The sequence below is a fragment of the Chionomys nivalis genome, chromosome 3, assembly GCF_950005125.1.
Source record: "Chionomys nivalis chromosome 3, mChiNiv1.1, whole genome shotgun sequence".
Lineage (NCBI taxonomy): Eukaryota > Metazoa > Chordata > Mammalia > Rodentia > Cricetidae > Chionomys > Chionomys nivalis.
Window position 1 is genome coordinate 110,657,241 of NC_080088.1, and position 21,658 is coordinate 110,678,898.

General features: G+C 48.1%; 2 protein-coding genes across 2 annotated transcripts in view; one reads left to right on the forward strand and one right to left on the reverse strand.

Annotated features, from left to right (window-relative positions):
- Positions 1 to 1,735: 1,735 nt before the first annotated feature.
- Il31 (interleukin 31) lies at positions 1,736 to 3,547 on the forward strand. The gene is made up of 3 exons (XM_057764743.1): positions 1,736 to 1,751; positions 1,848 to 2,014; positions 3,221 to 3,547. Exons 1-3 carry the CDS (start codon positions 1,736 to 1,738, stop codon positions 3,545 to 3,547), a joined length of 510 nt encoding a protein of 169 aa, XP_057620726.1.
- A 5,231-nt stretch (positions 3,548 to 8,778) lies between these two features.
- The window catches only part of Mlxip (MLX interacting protein), an 83,443-nt gene continuing 70,563 nt past the window's right edge, over positions 8,779 to 21,658 (reverse strand). The window contains exon 18 of the mRNA XM_057764396.1: positions 8,779 to 8,890. The gene's annotated coding sequence lies outside the window, so the exon portion shown is untranslated. The remainder of the gene's footprint in view (positions 8,891 to 21,658) is intronic.

Below are 21,658 nucleotides of genomic sequence, written 5' to 3' on the forward strand. Positions count from 1 at the left end.
AGCTCCAGGAGAACGGACGCCTTCTTCTGGCTTCCTCGGGCACTGGCAACACACACACACACACCACACACACACACACAATCTTAACAAAAAGAATAAATGATTCCAATAATATTTTTTTAAACACTGGGTATTGAATTAGGGCTTTGGGAATGTGAGGGGCGTCTCCACCATTGATGGATAAACCCGGCCTAACAAAGAACTTCTTTGATTTACAGTCTCATTCTGCCCTGCCTGGGCTACAGCTCACTGTGTAGACAAGGTCAGTCCCAAATTTTTATCAGTCCTTCCTCTTCTGCCTCCTGAATGCTGGGATTACACGTATGAGCTACCATGCCTGACTGAATAACTGTTTTTATTTAAAAGTATTTTATGTATATGGGTAGGTTTGTTGTTGTTTTTGCTGTTTTTCCAGACAGGGTTTCTCTGTGTAACAGTTCTGGCTGTCCTGGAATTCACCAGTAGACCAGGCTGGCCTTGAACTCACTGATAGCCGCCTGTCTCTGACTCTCAAATGTTGGGATTAAAGATGAGCTCCACCACCACCCAACATGAAAGGCTGTTTTACCTGCAAGTATATTTGTGTACCGTGTGCATGCCTGGTGCCCACGGAGGCCAGAAGAAGGCACTGGATTCCCCTGGAACTGGAGTCAAAGATGGTTATGAGCTGCCATGTGGGAGTTGGGAATCAAACCCAGGTCCTCTGAAAGAGCAGCCAGTGCTCTTAACCACTGAGCCATTTCTCTAACCCATGAATAACTCTTTTTCATTTTAAAAAAATAGTTAAAGATATGTTGATTCTAAAGGTGACAGAGAATGTCTTACCTACTTTGCATGTGTGATTTGAAATTCAGTAGTAAACGTTTCTTCAAGGCTCAAAAAAAAATAGTTTCTTTTTCAGACAGTGATTTTCTATAAGGTCAAAACTGGCTTTGAATTTGTGACTCTCTCATCTCAGCCTCCTAAGCGCTAAGTGACAAGTGTGTGCCATCTCGCTGTGTTCCAACAATTAGCCACCCTCCTTACTCCCATTACTTGAGAAATGGAAGACGCCATCACTAAATAACTCTTGAGCTGGCTTTGGTTCTAGAGCTAGAAGTCATGAAGACACAGGTGAGAATCCAGGGACAGGAGCAAGCATCGTAGCACGGAATCTTTGCCCGCACACCTACACAGCGCTGATCGGAGCCATCCCCCGTTCACTGGCGTGGATGTGCGTCAGGAATGCCCACAGATGGATCGCGCTGCGGATTTCACAGTGACTCTGTGCCTACACATGGCCTCCCAGAAATTCCCTGCAGGGCAATGACCCTCAGCCCCCGCTAAGCCACTTCTTCCTCGGTGGTTGTACTCTTCAACTCTGGGCTTCGAAATTTCCTCTCATTAAGCCAACAAGCACTTTCCAAGAAGAAAGAGATGCCCAAGATGCATGTGCCTTCCTGTGTGGTATGTGTGTGTATCTCTGTGTGTGTAAGCACGTGTATGGCTGTGACTCAAGCCTCTGCCTGCCTTGAGGGTAACCTCAGCACTTCCTCCCAGCCCCGCTTTCCCCGAGCGTGGCTGGCAGCACTTTGAAAGTGTTTTCTGGAGAAAAGCTGAGCAATGGTTTCGCCATGGGCGGGCCTGTGATCTCCCTCATGCTGGCCCTTTATATACTGCCTGGTGGCCATGGCGAACACATCAAGCTCCAGAGGCCACAAGCGAAGCAGGCTTTACTCACTCTCTGGCCGTCACCATGACCTTCCGCACAGGTACCAGCCGTTCTGGCTCTCAGGGGAATGAGACAGGAACAGCTACACCAGGCAGAGCTGACCCATGACCCTCACGGCATCCCTCTCTTTCTCCAGGACCGACGAAGCCTGCCTGGGTGCTGCTCTGCTGTATGGGAACCTGGCTGGCCACCTGCGGTCCATCCTTTGGTGCACCTACAACAAACACTGCACCTACAGCAGACATGATAAAAACTATACTTAAATACTTGGAACTTGAATCTAAGGAACTGTATGAAGACTATGTAAGTACCCTTGAGATGTCTCTTCCAGACCACTTCTTTAAATGCCTTATTTTGCTATCCAGAATGGCTATTCTTTCCCGATGTGAAACCTCCTACGGCAGCCAGGGTGGGATGGGAAAGAACCAGACAGGCTGCTGTGGGGATGCTTCTGAGGGGGTCAATGCACTAACAGAGAAGGCAGAGGCAGACTAGTCCAGGGACCCAGACACCAGCCACTTCCCCCAGACGACAGGATGTGTGCCCTGCTCACAGCCTTCCTTCCTTATCTCACATCTACCTGGCTCACCGTCCCACCGACAGCATTCTTGCTGGAAGCACAGCTTCAGAGATGGGCCAGCTCGAGTCAGGAATCCCCTGCCCAGCAGCAAAAGACGTCCTGGGGGAGTAAATTGAGAAAATCCTCCCTTGGGTGGCTGGTGCCTCTGGCTAGTTCATAGCAGTTAACTAACTAGGTAACTATCTGTGCGTGCTGTTGGAACTTGCTGGAAGGCAGATGCTGGCAGGAGAATGGCACAAGGCCCAGTAGGTGTGAATACCACACTTACTCCAAACCTCTCGATAGCTTCAGGTAAACAATGCCCAGTCAGGAAATGGCATTGATATTAGCACTGACCTTGTCGTCCACCCTGGCAATGAAGCTTTGTCCTTGGCTTAAATAGACTCAAAGGTAGAGGTGCTGAGCCAGGTGAGGCTGCTGTGGTCTTAGCAATTTGGTTTTACCCAAAAGCTCTCAGTTTTGAGGAAGAGGGAGGGTAAGGACGGACTTTGAGTCCCTCATTTGTTTGAGAAACTCCCTAGCTTCTCAGAGGCTTGTGCAGGCCACATAAACCGTCCTCCACGGCACCGGTGGCCTTCATACAGAGGCATGAAGAGGAGGGAGCTGCGTGGAAACTCAGATAAGCCCCCTTTGTCCTTTGCCTCGGCCTCTGAGCATCTAAGCGCAGGTTGCAGAAGGCTGGGTGGCTTCAGCTAGGTAGGTAGGAGCATTAACATGGCCGACCTGGGTGGGTGTGCCATGTCTTCCAGCTCATAAACCAGCCGTGCCTTAGACTCCTGCAGACCCGAGCCTCACAGGGATGCTGTGCCAATGAGCTGATGTCTGAGTCAGGCTCGACACAGAGGAAGCCTGCAAACAGGCTGCTCAGATCTCTGGGCCATCACAAACCTGATTCTCACACTATTTCAAACCTTTCCCTCTCTCTACAGAAGAAAAACAGCTCGGGCGAGGTGCCAATCGACGAGTCCCTCCAGCTGCCCTGCTTCACCCTGGGCTGCGAAGCGTCCACCAACATCTCCACCATCGAGGCCTACCTGGAGGAGGTCAGAAGGCTGAGCGAGAACAGAATAGACACCTCCAGAGTCACAAAACGACTCAGCGATATCACATGCTCCGACGTCAGGTGTTCCAATTCATCGAAACCGAGCGTCTCTGGGCCTGAAAAATTCTATGAGCGTAAAAGCTTCAAACTGACTGTTTTGAAACAGTTCTCAGACTGCATGGAAAAACTGGAGGCTAAGGACAGGATATGCTGAGTGAGGGGGCAGAGCTCTAGGGGAGCCGTTCCTATCCTCAGAGGGCTGGACTTGCGCCACAAGAATTAACTTGAAAGAGGTAGTGCCATTGTGACAAGCCTTGTTATTTATGATATTTTTATTCTGTCCACTGAAACCTTATTCTTCCACCCTTGCAGGGGCTGGAAGCGGCAGCTATAACAGCTATATTTATTTATTGGTATTTATGTACTGAGTTGCTCCCGCTCCTAGGAGGAGCCCTCAGGGTCTATTTAATAAATTATATCGACATGATCTCATCATCTGGTTTGGAGTTTGTGATGGCCTTGGAATCAGAGGGTGGGAATCCAGACTGGACGGTGTTGCTGAATGGGAATGTTCTGGAAATAGCTAGTGTTCTGTCATTTCCCTGCACTAGACAGACAGACATTCATCCCAGCAGCAGCAGGCATCCGCTAAACATTTTCTTCAGTCCAGGTCATAAGCATGACCAACATCCTTTTGGTATATAAGATGGGAAACTGAGTCAGGGAGTCATTTAGTCACTTGCTCAGGGCTGCACAGCTGCTTATAGTACAACCCAGATTCCAGGCTGTACTTCACTGTCCTTCTGGGTAGTGGCTGGGTCTCAAGGGCACTCAACGTCATGCCCGGTACAGGGCGGTAACTCGGTGTCCCCTGCAGAATTCCCTCTGCATTCCCGGTACAGGGCGGTAACTCGGTGTCCCCTGCAGAATTCCCTCAGCATTCCCGGTACAGAGCGGTAACTCGGTGTCCCCTGCAGAATTCCCTCAGCATTCCCGGTACAGAGCGGTAACTCGGTGTCCCCTGCAGAATTCCCTCTGCATTCCCAGGTCTTCACCTGTCCACCACTTCAGTAGGGACAGCCAACATGAAGCTTTGCTGCTTGAGTAGAAGCTGATAAGGTCCTAAGTGGGCATCTGGATCGGGGGTGGGGGTGTCTCAAAATGTCTAGGAACCTTCAGCAGCAACAGCATCGAGCATCAGGTTGGAAACACAAAGCCTTGATCCCATCTGCTTGCTTGCACGGTCTAAGCCATCTAGTTTTGCTTGTTGCAAAGCCAGGTATGGAGTCCAGGGCCTGAGTATGTTAGTGCTTGAGCACACGATAAACTATCAGCCCTGCAGTCCTCCCGAGCATTCATTTTCATAGGTGCTCAACCAAAACCCACTAATCTTGAGTCAGCCAGGACTTTTATTGTCTGCTTGGGAAATCGGAGGCCCAAAGGAAGAGATGTGATGTATCCAAGGACACACAGAGGGAACTTGTGGTCAGGATTCTGAGCTGTGTAGCTAGGAGTTAGACTCCCCATCCTTTTTCTCTTTCTGGTTTTTCAAGACAGGGTTGCTCCATGTAGCCCTGGCTGTCCTAGAACTTGCTCTGTAGACCAGGTCTGTAGACCAGGCTGGCCTTGAACTCATAGAGATCTGACTGCCTCTGCCTCTCAGGGCTGGAACTAAAGGAGTGTGCCACCACCTCCCGGTTAGATTTCCCATTCTTGCTCTAATGGGTATCTCTACTCTGATCTCATACTACGCTTACGCATGGTCAAGCACACTGACCACAGTCCAAATGGCTCAATGGCCACACCCTCCCCCACTGGACAACACAGATGCAGAACGTTCCCATCAGCTTAGCGACTTTGATGGAACAGCCCCGCTCTCGGAGGGCTGCATTTGATTGACACATTTGATTGACAGATGATAAGTCCCAGAGACAAGAACCAAAGGGATTTCTCTGGAGTAGAGAAGCTGGTTCCAAAGGTTGGGGTCAAATGGCCAGGGAGGTGGTGCACCTGAGCCTCCTTTACTGGCATGTGTGATGGAGCTGGGGATCGGCTGTGTGCGGCCGATGCCCTCATGAGAAAGCCCCCACTCTGCTTGAGGACTGCTTTGATAATCTGAGATATGTTTTGGGGGGCAAGGAGAGCATACTACCTGGAAATGTGAAGCCTTCTCAGTAATCATGACTGAAGGGCCAGACTTTGTTCAAGGAGGCCATGACGCAGATGCAGAGCGGTCGAGGTAGTGGGAAACCAATCCTCACAGGAAGAGATGGGAACCGCAGGGGGCCAGTACCTAGGAGCAGGAAGGCTAAGGTCTCAGTGGCTGCATTGCCCCAGATTTAGGTGATGACAAGCAATGAGCTCATAGAGATTCTGAGGGCCACTGCCTGTCCCTGCCTAGTGTCTTTAACTTCTTGCTCCACGGGAGTCAGCCAGAAGAGGGACTGAGCTAGGGTCTCTCAGCCTGTCTCTTGTCACTGAGAGCCCACAGTTCCAGAGATGACTCAGCCCCAGGCTGGGGGACTCCACAGCAGTTTTCTGATTAAAGCTATGGTGTTGGGCTGGGGAGATGACTCAGGGGATAAAGAGCTCACTGTGGAAGCACGAGGACCTGAGTTCAAATCCCCAGAACTCAGGGAAAGCCAAAGTGGTAGTACATGCTTGTAATTCCAGCACACCTATGATGGCTGTACGGTCACGGGCCAGCTAGTCTAGCATACAACAGTTCTGAATGAGAGACCTTGTCTCAAATGAGGTAGAAGGCTAGTATTAACATCCGGGGTCATTACACACATGCATACACGTTCACATACAATGTATACATCACACATAGAAACATTAAAAAAAAAAAACACACTTAGTGGTCCTCGTAGGGAGAAGATACCTTATGACATGTCTGCTTCTCCTCTCTAGTTCCCGGTCTGACTAGACATGAGATGACTCAGCAGGTAAAGCACTTGTTACACAGGTCTTAGGACCCGAGTTTGATCCCAGGAGTTTGGGTAAAAGCCTGATGTGGTGGCACACATCTGTGATCCCAGCACTCCTATAGCAAATGAAAGTTGGAGACAGGAGAGCCGCACCAACGATCATGGGTCAGCCAGCACAACATGCCAAAGAGAGGAAACAGGAGAGGATCATGGGTCAGCACAGAGCAGAAACAGGAGGACTTGCCTCAAACCCAGGTGGAAGGCAAGTCTGACCTGTGAACATTGTCCTCTGACTTCTATACAATCGCTGCAGCAAGCAAGCGTCTGCATTGGCACACATATACCACACACACACACACACACACACCCCTACTCCTCTGCCTAACAATAGACTTGATACGTCCACTTTATGGCCTGCTCCATGAGGTGGAGCATCCCAAACTTCAGGGAGCACAGCCTGTGTGCAGTTGTAAGGACCCAGAGGTGTCCTTGTGTACCCCAATGCTCTACCCTGAGGGTCATGCTGAAAAGCTCAACTTGCCCAGAAGCTGCAATCTTCCTGACAGACTCCTGAGTGCTGGGATTACAGGCACATGGCAGGCATGGCTAAGTCTCTGTTCTTGCCACTGTCCCAAAATCCTTCATGTGTTTTGATCTAAGTACGTAGCTGGTGCTATTTGGTGTGTTTAAACAAAAACCTAATTCCTGGATTTGATACCTGGAGATCCTGCTTTGATGGGTCTAGGTAGGTCTCTGTAATACATACGAACATATTTATTGATCTATAATCGACATAGTTAAATTGTTAAGTGTGCATGAGTCTTCAGAACTGGGCACTCATCAATACGTGCACTGGTGCTCCTCCTGACTACTGTCATCAGGTGGTACAACACACAATTCGTGTGTGCAGGGGCTGACACAGATGTCAACAAGCCTACTGTGTTACCACATAAAAGTACCGCACCGGGCCTGAGACCGAGCTCAGTGGCGGAGCACTCACCTGTGTATGTACAAGAACCTTGGCTCCGTCTTCAACACCCAAACCAAAAGCAGGTACAGCACCTAAAATCAGGCACAGTGAATGGTACTTAAGTCATCTTTGTTTGCAGTTACTATGCGTGTTCACTTCCCATTGCTGTGGCAAAACACCGGAGCCAATCAACTTAAAAGGGAGAAAGGCCCCTGGGGACCTGCTGGTGGTCAGCGGCTGCGGCGGGAGGGGTCATTGCTCATCAGCGCTGTAGCCGTTTGTGGTTGTCGGTGCTTCAGTCCTAGCTTCACACCCATGCTTGTGCAAGCAACACTAGCTAAACTCAGTCTTTCCCTGTCTTTCTGTACACACACAGAGACACGGACACAGACACACAGACACAGACATTCACAGACACACACACACAGACACACAGATGTGCAGATACACACAGACTCACACAGACATGCATGACACACACAGACACACACAGACATGCAGACACACACAGACACACACAGACACACACACACAGACACACACAGACATGCAGATACACACAGACATGCAGACACACAAGACACACACACAGACATGCAGACACACACAGACTCACACAGACATGCACAACACACACAGACATGCACAACACACACAGAGACATGCAGACACACACAGACACACACAGACATGCAGACACACACAGACATGCAGACACACACAGACACACACAGACATGCAGACACACACAGACACACACAGACATGCAGACACACACAGACACACACAGACACACAAGACATACACACACAGTATGAAAGTAGGAGGGGATTTGTTGAGAAGACATTCAGAGGACATTAGAGGGGGACACGAGAAGGTAATGGGCAGGAGCAAGCTATATTATAAACATGTACTTAAAAATATTATCATCAGGACCTGGGAAGATGGAAAGATGGCTGAGTAGTTCAGGGCACTTGCTGCCTTTGCAGAGGTCCTGGGTTCAATTCCCAGAACCTGTGACTCCAGTTCTAGGGATTTCTAACCTTTGTAAGCAGTAGGTTCACATGTGGCATACATACATACAAACCAGCAAAACACTCATATGCATAAAATAAAATCAATAAATCTCAGAATAAAAGAATGTCATCAGATAGCATCTGAAGCCCATACCTGGGTTTTTCCCACTTCACTGTGGAGAACTGTGGTGGTTTGAGCGGGAATGGCCCCCATAGGCTCACATGAATGAAGCCCACCCAGGCTCACATGTATGAATGCCCCCCAGGCTCACATGTATGAAGCCCCCCCAGGCTCACATGTATGAAGCTCCCATAGGCTCACATGTATGAAGCCCCCCCAGGCTCACATGTATGAAGCCCCCCAGGCTCACATGTAGGAAGCCCCCCAGGCTCACATGTATGAAGCCCCCAGGCTCACATGTATGAAGGTCCCCACGGGCTCACATGTATGAATGGCCCCCACAGGCTCACATGTATGAAGGCCCCCACAGGCTCACATGTATGAAGGCCCCCACAGGCTCACATGTATGAAGGCTTGTTTCCCAGTCGGTGGGACATGTGGTCTTGTTGGCAGAGGTGTGTCCCTGGGGGTGGGCTTTGAGGTTTCAAAAGTCCACAGGTCCCTCTCCCTTCGCCTGCACCTGTCGGGTCAGAAGAGCTCTCGGTTCTAGCACACGCCTGCCTGCCACCATGCTGCCCACTAAAATGGTCGTAGACTATGCTCTGAAACTGTAAGCAATCCCCCATTCACCAGTTAAATGCTTGCCTTGGTCATGGCGCCTTTTCACATAAATAGAACAGAAACCAAGGAACCCACCTCCCCAAAGTCCCCGCCCATGTAGGTGGCAAATGACCCGGTTATTAGTTTCTTTTAAAAGCTTTCGTCACATTTATTCATTTACTTATGTGTGTGTGTGGTATTTAAGTACGCATGTAGAAGCGAGAGAAATTTTCCCAAGTCAGTTCTCTCCTTCCAACATAAGGGCCCCAGACACGGAACTCAGGTGAGGAGGCTTGGTAGCAAAGGTTATACCCAGAGTCATCTCAGCGGCTCCGGGACCTTCTTCATTGTGTAACAATAGAAGTTCCAGTAGCTGCTTCCATATGGAGATTGGACTCAGGATAACCTGAATCTATGCTCCCAGGCAGGGGCCACGTCTGTTGGCTCTCGGAAGAAAGGAGAAGGGAAAAGGGAACAGTATCGGAGATTGTGTGCAGAGTCACTTGGTCCCATTGCCTTTGTCTGATCATCATAGCAGAACCATGGGGTGGAGGAAACCTGTTCACCCATGGTGAGTCTAGAAGGCAAGGAGAAGAGGGGCTGGACTCCCAGGGATCGAGGGATGACCCCAGTGACCTAGCTTTCTTCTTCTAGGCCCTGCTTATTAAACATTCCACCACTTCCATGTTGTCCCATAGGCTGGTGACCAGATCCCAATGATAGTACTATACTATAGTATACAATGCTACACAATACTATACCACATTATACAGTACAATACTGTGCCATACAATACCATATTGTACTATATAATAATGTACTTACTGTACTGTATTACACTATATTATATTATACTGTGCAGTACTATCCTATGCTATATAATACTGTGCTATATCATATAATACTATACTATACAATATTATATTGTACTATACAATAATATACTATACTATATGGTACTCTACTATGCTATATTATTCTATACTGTACAGTACTATACTCTGCTATAAAATACTATACTACATTATACAATACAATACTATACCATACAATATCACATTGTATTATACAATAGTATACTCTACTCTAGTACACTATATTATACTGTACTGTACAGTACTATATTCTGCTATATATATAAAATACTCTACTATATACTGTGCTATCTATAGTGGTTTGAATGAGAATGGCTACCACAGGCTCATGTATTTAAATGCTTCTTTCCTAGCTTGTGGAACTATTTGGGAAGGATCAGAAGGTGTGGCCTTGTTGAGGAGGTTCACTGAGGGTGGACTTTGAAGCTTGAATAGCCCATACCATTCTGAATTACTTTTCTCTTTCTCTCTGCCTGTGCTTGTGGAACAGATGTGAGGTCTCAGCTACTACTCCAGCGTTGTGCCTGTCTGCCTACTGCCATCTTCCTGCCATGATGGACACAGACTCTAATTCTCTAAAACTGCGAGTTCCCAAATTAAATGCTTTCTTTCCTAAGTTGGCTTGGTCACGGTGTTTGATTACAGCAATAGAAAAGTAGCTAAGACATTATACTACGCAAGTATACCACACAATACAATACTATCCTGCCCTATACACATTGTTGTTGGGGGGTGGGGTTAGTAAGCGTCGAAGCAACCCTGGCTCTGGCCTAGAATTGCCTATGTAGACCAGGCTGGCCTGGAACTTGCAAGTGATCCTCCTGCCTCTGCCTTGAGAGTGCTGGGAGGAGAGACAGGATCAGCACATCTAGGTGTTTGGTTTTTCAGTGATGGACTTTGGTGGGGAACCTCTACCACTGAGCTACACTCCCAACCCTACATATCTTTCAGCGTTATCTTAGCGTGTACCACTCCTGCTAGTGCAAAACCCAACAGAATGGTGTGCTGTGTCGTGGTGGCAGTGCATCCTGTACCCCACGTTTCCCATCTGTTGAGCTAAGCCTAGAGATTGGGCCGTTCCTCCAGGTTTGTCCAAGTGTACCCTGTGGTGTCCACACATGAACAGAGACCCTCGGAAAGTAGCCGTGTCCTGAACCGGTGAAACCCTGCGTGCTCGCCAAGTCAGGCAACCACACCACCATCGAGTCCCAAAGGAAACTCCCTGGCTGCCACATTAGCAGTCCCTCCCAAGACCCCTCTGCTCTTGATCCCTCATAAGCACTGTTCGCTCTGCCTACCCGGATTTGCCCTTCTAGACTGTCCTCCTAGATGACATCATACGCTGTGTGCCCGTGAGCCTGGCTCCTGTCACACAACGTCATTTTTCGGGGTTCGTTGATCATGGAACAGGCATCAGTACATCTACTGCCACTTGCTTGAGTCCTGACTGACCTGTGTCAGCAGACAGCTTGGCAGCTGCTGTTCCTCTGTGGTCTAGAAGCTTTCAGACTGGGATTGGGACTTTTGATACAAGCCCTGAGGCCTGATGCAGTTGGCCCACTACTGTGGTGGCATTTGTCTTGAACGCCTAATTTCCCCCTACAGATTCCAAGAAACAAGAAAAGTGTAGAAAAAGATAGGAGAGATTAGATAGCAATTCACTCTAAATAAAGACCACCTGCCACAACCCTATGCAAGAGGGAAAGCTCAGTCATATTCGCCTTCTCTAGAGGCAGTGACATTGGATAGAACCAACCGCAGATGCTGAGCATGAGAAACCCTAAGCTAACTGGAACCCAACTAGAAAAAAACCTCTCAAGCACCTAGAATGTCTTTGGGTCATGATCAACCAAAACCTAGAAAGAGGCTGAAGAATTAACAAGCAGACTTTGGCATTTTGTGGGAAACTAAATATCCCAAACATCTTTCATAGTGTGGCTTTGTACTCAAAACCATATCCAATCATGACTAAAGAGTCAAGTGCTGCTAGGTGCCAGCAACCCCAAGGCAGAGGCAGGCACAACTCCAGGCGTTCCAGGCCAGCCTGGTCTACAAATTGAGTTCCAGGCCAGCCAGAACTATCAGTGAAACCATTTCTCAAAAATAAACAAACAAAAAACAAAAAAGAAATTCATGCACCACAGACGACGACGAAGAAGAAGAAGAAGAAGAGGAGGAGGAGGAGGAGGAGGAAGAAGAGGAAGAGCAACTAAACAATCAGAGTTACAGAGAAGCAACAGATAATAAAGCTTTGATTGCTGTATTCTGGGGGAGTCTCTGGGGGCAAAGCACGAGCTTGTCCACTTTATAAAGGAAGTTGGGGAGACACAGAGCTGTGAGGGAAAGATAAAAGCAAAAGAAATGAACACTAGGCCAGATCTGCCCAATTTGGCCTTGAATTTATAGGCTTACGTGATTTCCCTGCCTCAGACTCCTAAGCAGTTGGAGAATAGGTGCCTACCACAGCGGTAGGAAGAAAGATTTGATTTTATCCAGGTGCATGCCGTGTGTATGTGTGTGTCTGTGTGAGCTTATGCCATATACAAGCTGGTGCCCATGGAGGCCAGAAGAGGACACTGGGTCCCTTGGAGCTGGAATTACAGGTGTTTACAGTTGTGGGATATGGGTGCTAGGAGCCAAATCCAGGCCCTGTGGAAGAGTAACAAGGGCTCTTGCCCTGCTGAGCCATCTCCAACACCAAGACAAGGAGTTTTGAATGAGTCGGGCGGTGGTGGCGCACACCTTTAATCCCAGCACTTGGGAGGCAGAGGCAGGCGGATCTCTGTGAGTTTGAGACCAGCCTGGTCTACAAGAGCTAGTTCCAGGACAGGCTCCAAAACCACAGAGAAACCCTGTCTCGAAAAACCAAAAAAAAAAAAGGAGTTTTGAATGATGTAACTTCCTTATTCTAGAGGATAAAGAAAAGTGAGGAAAAGCAAAAAGGAATTAGAAGATTCAGTAGGCAAGAGAGAGGAAGGAGAGGGTCAGGGGGGGAGAAAAGGACAGAGGAGAGAAAAGAGAAAAGCTCAGACGCCCTCAGAACCACAAGCGCGCAGAAAACCAAATGTCAAACAATAAATCAAACAGCCAGTAAATGCGAAACTGCGCCCAGGCTTACCCGAGACTGGAAGGCGAACAGGAGGCGTGCCTTTCTGTCACTCAAGGTGCTTCTAAAGTGACGTGGAGACAAAAGTCCCAAGAGCCATCTCCAGAAGCGACACCAGTCTCCAGGAAGGACTCTGACCCTGACACCCTATCCTAACCTGGTCACAAAACAGACAAGGCGCGCACACTAGCATTCACACCCGCGTGAGGGATCACACTGACACCAGCCCTGGCCACAGGAGGGAAGGGGCCGAAAGTGGGGCGGGGCTGGGAGCCCTGGAGAGTTATGTGACCCCAGGGGCGGTTCAGATCGTAGCTAAAGGAGAAGGAAGGAGCACAGGGGAGTTGGAGGCAGCTCTTGGCCACTGGAGCTGGTTTAAGAAGGTTTTTTTCTTTTTTTCTTAAAGACAGGTCACATAGGTTGTCTCAGATTTCCTGTGCTAAAGCTGACCTTGAACTCCTGATCCTCTTGCCTCCACTGTACTGGGACTATAGATATGGGTGCCTCCCTCCCATGCATGGCTTCTACTGATACAGTTTAACTAAGCTGCTGCAGAAAAAAACCAAGGGCTTTTTGTTGGTTATCAGAGGGGTCCCTGTCTCCAGAGGATGAGCCAGTTCAGTCCCTGCTACACTGCCACTGTCTGGGTGGGGCTATGTGTTCCAGAGGTTCTCAGCCATCAGAGGCGCTCAGCTGATCACACTTCCCAGGAAGGGTTGGGAGAGCACATTTTCACAGCCACCATGCAACCCAAACAGGAAAAAAAATAGGCTCTTCTTCATGTGATGGAAGGATGAGCCTTCATAGCCCTTCTCACACGATATCTGCCACAGGTAAAATACCAGGCTAATGGGTAAAAGCAGCTTCTAAAGCCCCAAGACAAAGTCTCTAGCTCAGGCTGCCCTGGAAACCACTATGTAGCCCAGGCTGGCCTTAAACAGGAAGTACTCTTCCTGCCTCCATGTCCAAAGGGCTGGAATATAGGCGTGACACACCATGCCCAGGTCAAAACATGGTGGCACACACCTGTAATCCTAGCACTGGGGTGGTGGAGGCAGACGGATCGTAAGTTTAATGGCCAGCCTGTGCTACATGGAGTTGGAGAACAGCCTCGGCAACAAGAGACCCTAACTGAAAATAACTAAACACTAAATAATGCTCTCTCTCTGAGCTGGAGCCACTCGTGTCTGTGTGGATCCGTCTCACAGGAGAGCAGAAAGCAACAAAGAAGGACATCTTTGGGGCGGAGAGTCGTTTCCTTTGCCTGATTATCCAGCTTGCAGATTTTTAAAAATATTTATTTATTTATTTATTTATTTATTTATTATGTATACAATATTCTGTCTGTGTATGCCTGCAGGCCATAAGAGGGCACCAGACCTCATTACAGATGGTTGTGAACCACCATGTGGTTGCCGGGAATTGAACTCAGGACCTTTGGAAGAGCAGGCAATGCTCTTAACCGCTGAGCCATCTCTCCAGCCCCCAACTTGCAGATTTTTAAAAAGTATCTGTATCATTATTATTATTATTATTATTATTATTATTATTATTATTATGTGTGACTGATGCGTACACATGTACCACAGTGTGCATGTGGAGGCCAGGGGACAACTTTGTGAAGTCATTTGTCTCCTCTTCTCTATGGTTCTGGGGATTGGATTTGGATTGGATTTGGATCATCAGAATTACCTCTGTCTGTTGAACCTCCTCTCCAGTCCTGTCGGCAACCATTTTGAGGCAGTGTCTTACTATGGAGGCTGACCTTGGATTCAGGGCAACCCTCCTGAAAACCCGTATCACAGGCGTGAGCCACCACACCTTAGAAAGATTAATAAATATGATTTCAAATTTTAAAGTGAAATAGTTAAAAGGAGATGAAAGCGGACCTGGGGAACATTACCAGCGAAGGTGAAGAATAACGTTCCTGACCCCACTGCCTCTCGCCCCAGCAGTGGGTTAGGAGCATGCGAGATCTCCGCGATGAGCCGGTCTGAGCCAGTCGGCTGTCCACAGTCCTCTTCTGCTCCCTGGGTCTCGCAGCTGCTGCTTGTTAGGGGGTGACTCCTTGTGCAACCGATGTAGAGCCTGACCAGTGTCTGTTGCTTCTCTCAGCCCTTTAATGGATTATCCAAACGACAGGCCTTTATAATGAGAACTCAGTCTCGACTTCATCAAGTGGTTTATGCAGGGCCCCGAGTTGTTCGCAGCAGATACTCGGGCTTGCTCTGGCTTAACATTTATTATGCAATCTTAGAGAGAGTACTCTTATTTTTCTGCTTTTTAAATAATTTTATTTTTATTTTATGTGCACTGGTGTTTCATCTGCATGTATGTCTGTGTGAAGGTGTCGGATCCCCTGGAACTGGAGTCACAGACAGTTGTGAGCTGCCATGTGGCTGCTGGGAATTGAACCCGGGTCCCCTGGAAGAACAGCCAGTGTTCTTAACTGCCAAGCCATCTCTCCAGCCCCTTACTCTTATTTTTCTAAAAACGGCATTTAGGGCCGGACGGTGGTGGCGCACGCCTTTAATTCCAGCACTTGGGAGGCCTGGTCTACAAGAGCTAGTTCTAGGACAGGCTCCAAAACCACAGAGAAACCCTGTCTCAGAAAAAGAAAAACAAAAACAAAAACAAAAAAACAGCATTTAGGGCCGAGTGGTATCACATGTTTGTAATTCTATGTAATTCTAGTACTTAGGCCCTAAGGCAGGAAGGCAGTGAGTTCAAGGCCATCCTGGACTATATAGTAAGCCAGGGATATAGAGTGAGACCTAGTCTCTAAATTGAAAACAGAAAAGCAACTTAGCTGTGAGGTCTATTTGAGCACAATTCCTGGGTCTAGCATTCTAGAGAGGCCACAGTGGGGGCTTGAGGTCCTGGTCACCCCACACCCATAGTCGAGAGCACAGAGAGGATGAAGGTCTACACGCATGCACTGGTGCACGCATGCACTGGTGGTGCAGCTTTCTGCTCTCTACCGTCCAGGGCTCAGAACCGGGGACGTGAGCTGCATACTTCCCAAGGGCCTGCCGCTAGTGATTAAGCCAATCCGTAATATAATCCCCTTCCCAGACGCACCTGCAGGCCAGCCTGACCTAGACAGTCTCTCAGAAGTCTCTTCCCCGGAGACTACAGGACCTGTCAAGTCAGCAGTTAAACACCGCCGCAGCCGTACGCACAGCTGTCGTGTACGCACCACTGCAGCCGTGCACATAGCTGTCGTGTGCACACCACTGCAGCCGTGCACACAGCTGTCGTGTGCACACCACTGCAGCCGTGCACGCAGCTGTCGTGTACACACCACTGCAGCCACATCCACAGCCGACGTGATCTAATTCCAGAACGCCGTTCACCAAGGTGGCAGTTCTCTCTGTGCCGTCTCTCTCCAGTCCCTGGCAGTCACCCATCTGTGTCCATCTGTGGATCTGTCTACTCTGGTCATTTCACTGACACGCAGTGTGTGGGGACTTGTGCCTGGCCTCCTCTGTTTGGCCGATGCTTTCAAGTTCCATGTTGAATCACGTGTCAGTGTTCATCCCTCTTGACAGAGTGACATTCCCTGATGTGAACAGATCACATTCAGCTTGATATATTCAACAGTTCCACATTTGACCGTGATGTAGATACAAACATCTCATAAAAGTATGATAGGATCCCTGTTGTGTGTGTGTGCGTACGCGTGCGTGCCCGAGCAGGAGCCACGGCACACCTGTGGAGGTCAGAGGACAACTTTGGGTGTCAGTCAGACCCTTTACTTTGACAGGGTCTCTCTGTGTTGGTCGCGTTTGCCAGACTAGCTTGAGCGCACAGGAATTCCACTGTCTCCGCTCCCGCTCCCTGGAGGAATGCTAGCACTACAGGGAGGTACTACTGAAGGCGATGTCATCTTTGTTTAAATTTTTTTCTGTGTATGGGTGTTTTGTCTGTTTATCTGCGCACCACTGTGTATCTGGTGTCCACAGAAATCAGAAGAGGGCATTGGATTCCTCAGAACTGTAGTTTTTGATGGTTGTAAACCACCATGTGGTTGCTGGGAACTGAACCCAGAAGCCTGTGCTCTTAACTGCTGAGCCATCTCTCCCTGCATCTGGTCTTTTCCTTGGATTCCGGGGATTTGAACTCATGTCTTTATTCTTGCATAGCATTTTGCTGTGGAAGCACTGCTTATTTCCCACAATGCACTGTTTCACATTCCTGTTGTCTACTCACTGAGTCATATTCTCTGTTCTTGTTTTATTTTCCTCCCAGTACTGTGGACCTTACACATGCTAGACAACTGCTCTGCCACTGAAATTACACACACACACATACACGCACATGAATGCACACACATACACACATGCACACACGCACACACACGCATGCATGCATGCACACACATATACATACACATGCATACATGTACACAGACATACACGCATGCACGTGCACACACATACACACATGCACACACACACACACACAGCTCCCCAGCTCTTTTATTTCTTTATCATGTTTTTAGTTTTATTTGTGACAGGGTCTCAGGTGGCCCAGGCAGGCTTGGAACTTGGATTCTTACTCAAGTTCTAGGCAAAGTGTAGTTTTATAAATAATGTATTGTTTTGTTTTGTTTTTTGAGACAGGGCCTTATGTAGCCTTGGCTGGCCTTGAACTTGCTGTGATTACAAGTTCTCTTCTGTAATCCTTCTGCTTCTGCCCTCAAGTACTGGGCTAACAAGTAGGAGCCATGACACCTAGCTTAAACTGTTTTAAAATTGGGTTTAAACCCTGTTCTTTTTCAAGATGGTTTCGGTTATTCTTGGTTCCCTGCCTTACAGATGGCTGTTAGGACTGACTTGTCTGTTTCTGTAGAAAGATGGAGTCTGATGAGGACTGCACTGAGTCTACAGCTCAGCTTACAGCAGGGGCAAGTCTTCCAAACCACGAGCACAGAATGCCTTGAGGCAGGGTCGTTGGGTAGAAACGTAGCTCAGGCTAGCCCCAAACTCATGATTCCCCTGCTTCACTCAACCATTCATGTTCTGAGATAATTTCTTAAACATTTTTTAATTGAAAAATTCATAGCCAGACATAGTCACACACCCCTTTAATTCTAGTACTCAGGAAACAGAGGCAGGTGGATCTCTGAGTTCGAGGCCAGTCTGACCTACAGAGTGAGTTCCAGGACAGAAAGAGTTACCCAGATAAGCCCTGCCTCAAAAGGAAAACAAACAAAACAAAGAGAAATTCATACAAAATAAAGTTAGCGATAGTAAAGCCCATGATCTGGTGGCGTTTGGCACACAAAGTTGTGTAATAACCACTACCAACAGATTCTGAAACATGTCACCTCCCGCTGCCCCCGGAGACGTGCACTGTCTCTTTGGATGTATGTATGCCACCCCGGACCCTCATCTGTATGTAACCGTACCATACGTGACCTTCCATGTCAGGTTTGTATGGGGTATTATGGTACACACCTATATTGTACTGCATAGAAACGGCTAATTTCTTTTTATTATTAGTCATACTTCCCAACAGTATTGTAAAAATTGTTTGAGACAGAGTCTCACTGTGTAGCCCAGGCTGACCTCAAAATCACAGAGATCCACCCGTGTCTGGCTCCTCAGTGTAGGGACTAAAGGCATGTGCCAAGTCTGTTGTAAAATTTTCAGTGTAGCCAGGCAGTGGTGGTGCACACCTTTAATCCCAGCACTTGGGAGGCAGAGACAGGCAGACATCTGTGAGTTCAAGGCCAGCCTGGTCTACAGAGCGAGTTTCAAGACAAACTCCAAAGCTACAGAGAAACCCTGTCTTGAAAAAAAATATATTGAAAAGAAAAAAATTTCAGTTTAATTATCTTAGTTATTTAATATCAGTCTTGAATTATCTTAGTTAAATTTATTTCTTAGGAGTTTTTTTCTTTTGGCTTTTTTGAGATAGGGTTTCTCTGTCCTGGAACTAACTCTCTCTGTAGACCAGGTTGGCCTCAAACTCACAGAGATCCACCTACCTCTGCTTCCCGGGAGCTGGGATTAAAGTGTATGCCCCCACTGCTTGGCAGAATTTTGTTCTTGATGGTGTATTACATAAGATTGTTTTATTAATGTGTGTTCATGGCATGCGTGTGCACATGCCAGTACCACGGTGTGTGTGTGGAGGTCAGAGGGCACCTTTGCAGGCTGTGTACTCTCCTCGCACCTTTATGTGGGTTCTGGGAATTGAATTCCGGTCATTAGGTTTACATGGCAAGTGCCTTTACGCACTAAACCATCTCTCTAGCCCCAGGATATTAATTTCATCTGCAGGCTATTTATTGGTACACATGAATGCTGCTTTGTGCGCTAATCTTGCTCTCTGCACCCATCTTGAACTCATGTATTGGCTCCAATACACTTTTTGGATTTCTCTATGTATAACATCATGCCATCTACACAGCTTTGTTGCTTACAGGCATACCGTGCTCAACACACCCGGTTTCATGTTTCGCAGAAGCTAAACAGGATTCTCATTAGCACTTAGAACAAGAAATGGTTTTATGTCTTCCTTTCTGAACTCGAATACCTTGTATTCTGCTTTCTTGCCTAACTGCCCCAGAGAGAAGCTCCAGGACAATACTGAATAGAGGTGGCACAAAGTGGCATCCCAATCTTGTTCCTGCTCCTAGAGGAGACTTTGTCTGCCACTACTCGATACACTAGCTGTAGACATTTCACAGATAAACTTTGTCAAACTGAAGTTGTTCTCTGTGTTCTTCATTTGCCAGACGTTCTTACAAGGGAAGCCTCGGCTTTCATGTTCCAAATGAGACAGCATCTCTGTTCCGTAGACCCTGAAGACAAAGTGGACTGTTGGAACGTCCAGCAGAGGAACCAGCACACACCTGCTGCAGTTCAGGGGAATCCCTGACTGGGCACTACAGCCAGACACACCCCGGACCACAGTTCAGATCAGCATTTGGTGCTGGGTGTTACATAAGCATCTCTAAGCCTCAATTTCCTTATCTCTACAGAGGGAGTAATAATAGTACCTATTTCACAGGCTGCTGCGTTGTGCTAACAGGTAGTGGTAGATGCGATTTAAATCACGACCTTACCAAGGACTCTGGGTGTAGAAGCTGTATGCATGACAGATGTCAGATAACACGAGATGTGGTCTTTGTCCTCAAGCCACAGCAGTGACGTGAAAGTGGCACCGAGGGCTACATTACCAAGTGAGGGTAGCATGTGACGCGAACGCCGGTGGGAGTTCAAAGGCCAAGGAGGCCCGAGTCAGGCCAGGGCCGACCATGGAGGAAGAGAGCAGGCGACGCTGGCAAGGGTGAGGACCCATCGGGATGCATGGGCACTCCTCTGCCTGGGCCGTGGAACCGGAAGGCGGTGGGAGACAGAGCTTGTTATGGTGAATGACAAAGTAGGGCTTTGGGCTTTGTTCTGGAAGAATGGTGGAAGGATCTGTGCTTATTTTGGAGAACTTACTGATGTTGAGAATGTGAGACATAAAGAAAGAATCAAGGTAGAGCCTCAAGCTTGGCTCAAGGCGGAAGGAGGTGGTGGCGCCAAGGCGCCCTGCACTGGGGAGGCTGGAAGTTACAGAAAGGTTGATGAGAAAGAGAGAGCTGAGAAACTCATGAAAGGAATGAGTCAGGGACAAAGGAGATAAATGCCAAAGTCGGAGGAGGTAAGGGACAAGAAAAACCCTGGGGTGGGCAAACCCCCAAAATCTAAGATGTTAAGTTATTACGATTTGGCAACCATTGCTTCCTTTGCCATTCACTCCATCCCCGCAGGCTTTGCCTGAGAGATCCCTCCGCAGCCTGACTTTGCTTGGCTCCTGGCCCAGATGCTAAAACACTCCTGGTCTTACATCCTCTCAGCTCCTGCAGGATCTCAGAGACCCGTATCACTTGGGATTGAAGTCGATTTTGTTTGATCTCCAGTAAAGTGGATCTCCCCACATGCAGCTCAAATCTAGGCTTCGGGGTATAGCTATTGACCGAAGGGGACCAGACTAGAGGAGCAGATGTTGCTATACTACGCAGGGACAGAAGGGAAGATGCTGGCGGCTTCTAAGTGTCCCAGTGAAAGCCAGGCACACCCTCACTAATGGGTGACTTGGGGCTGCTCGGTTGAGTGCGTGGCAGGGTGCCAGTCTCTGCTGGCTCAGACCCTGCCCCCGCTACAACTGTAATGGAACCAAACAGCCCAGGAGCTGTACCCAATCAGACTCGATAAAGAGATTAGGCAGCCTGCAGTACCATACCCATTCAGGCAGGAAAGTAAACTCTTATCTTAGAAAGCTCTTCCCTTTTCTAAATAAGGGTTGTCTAGCTAATGATTCGGTGAAGGAGAAATCTGATTAATTACAACACTCCATTCTCCAGGGTTTTTATTTACTGTAACCTCTCAGGAGCTTCTAAATGACTTAACGGGTATTAATGCACTTATGGAAATGTGGGGGATTTGAGGGAATTTTTGTTAGTTTGCCTGTTTAAGACAAGGTCTTACATAGAGCCCTGGCTGGCCTGAACTCAGAGATCTGCTTGCCTTGGCCTCCCAAGTGCTGAGAGTAAAGTAAGCCACCACGCTTCACTAATTAAAAATGCTATCAACAGTTGAAATCCATATGTTATCTGGGTTTGCTTCAAAATAATGAGAATTAGGGCAAGGAAGGTAGAAAGGAAACTGGCCCTGGGCTGACCACTGCAGACGGTGACGGCCATTAG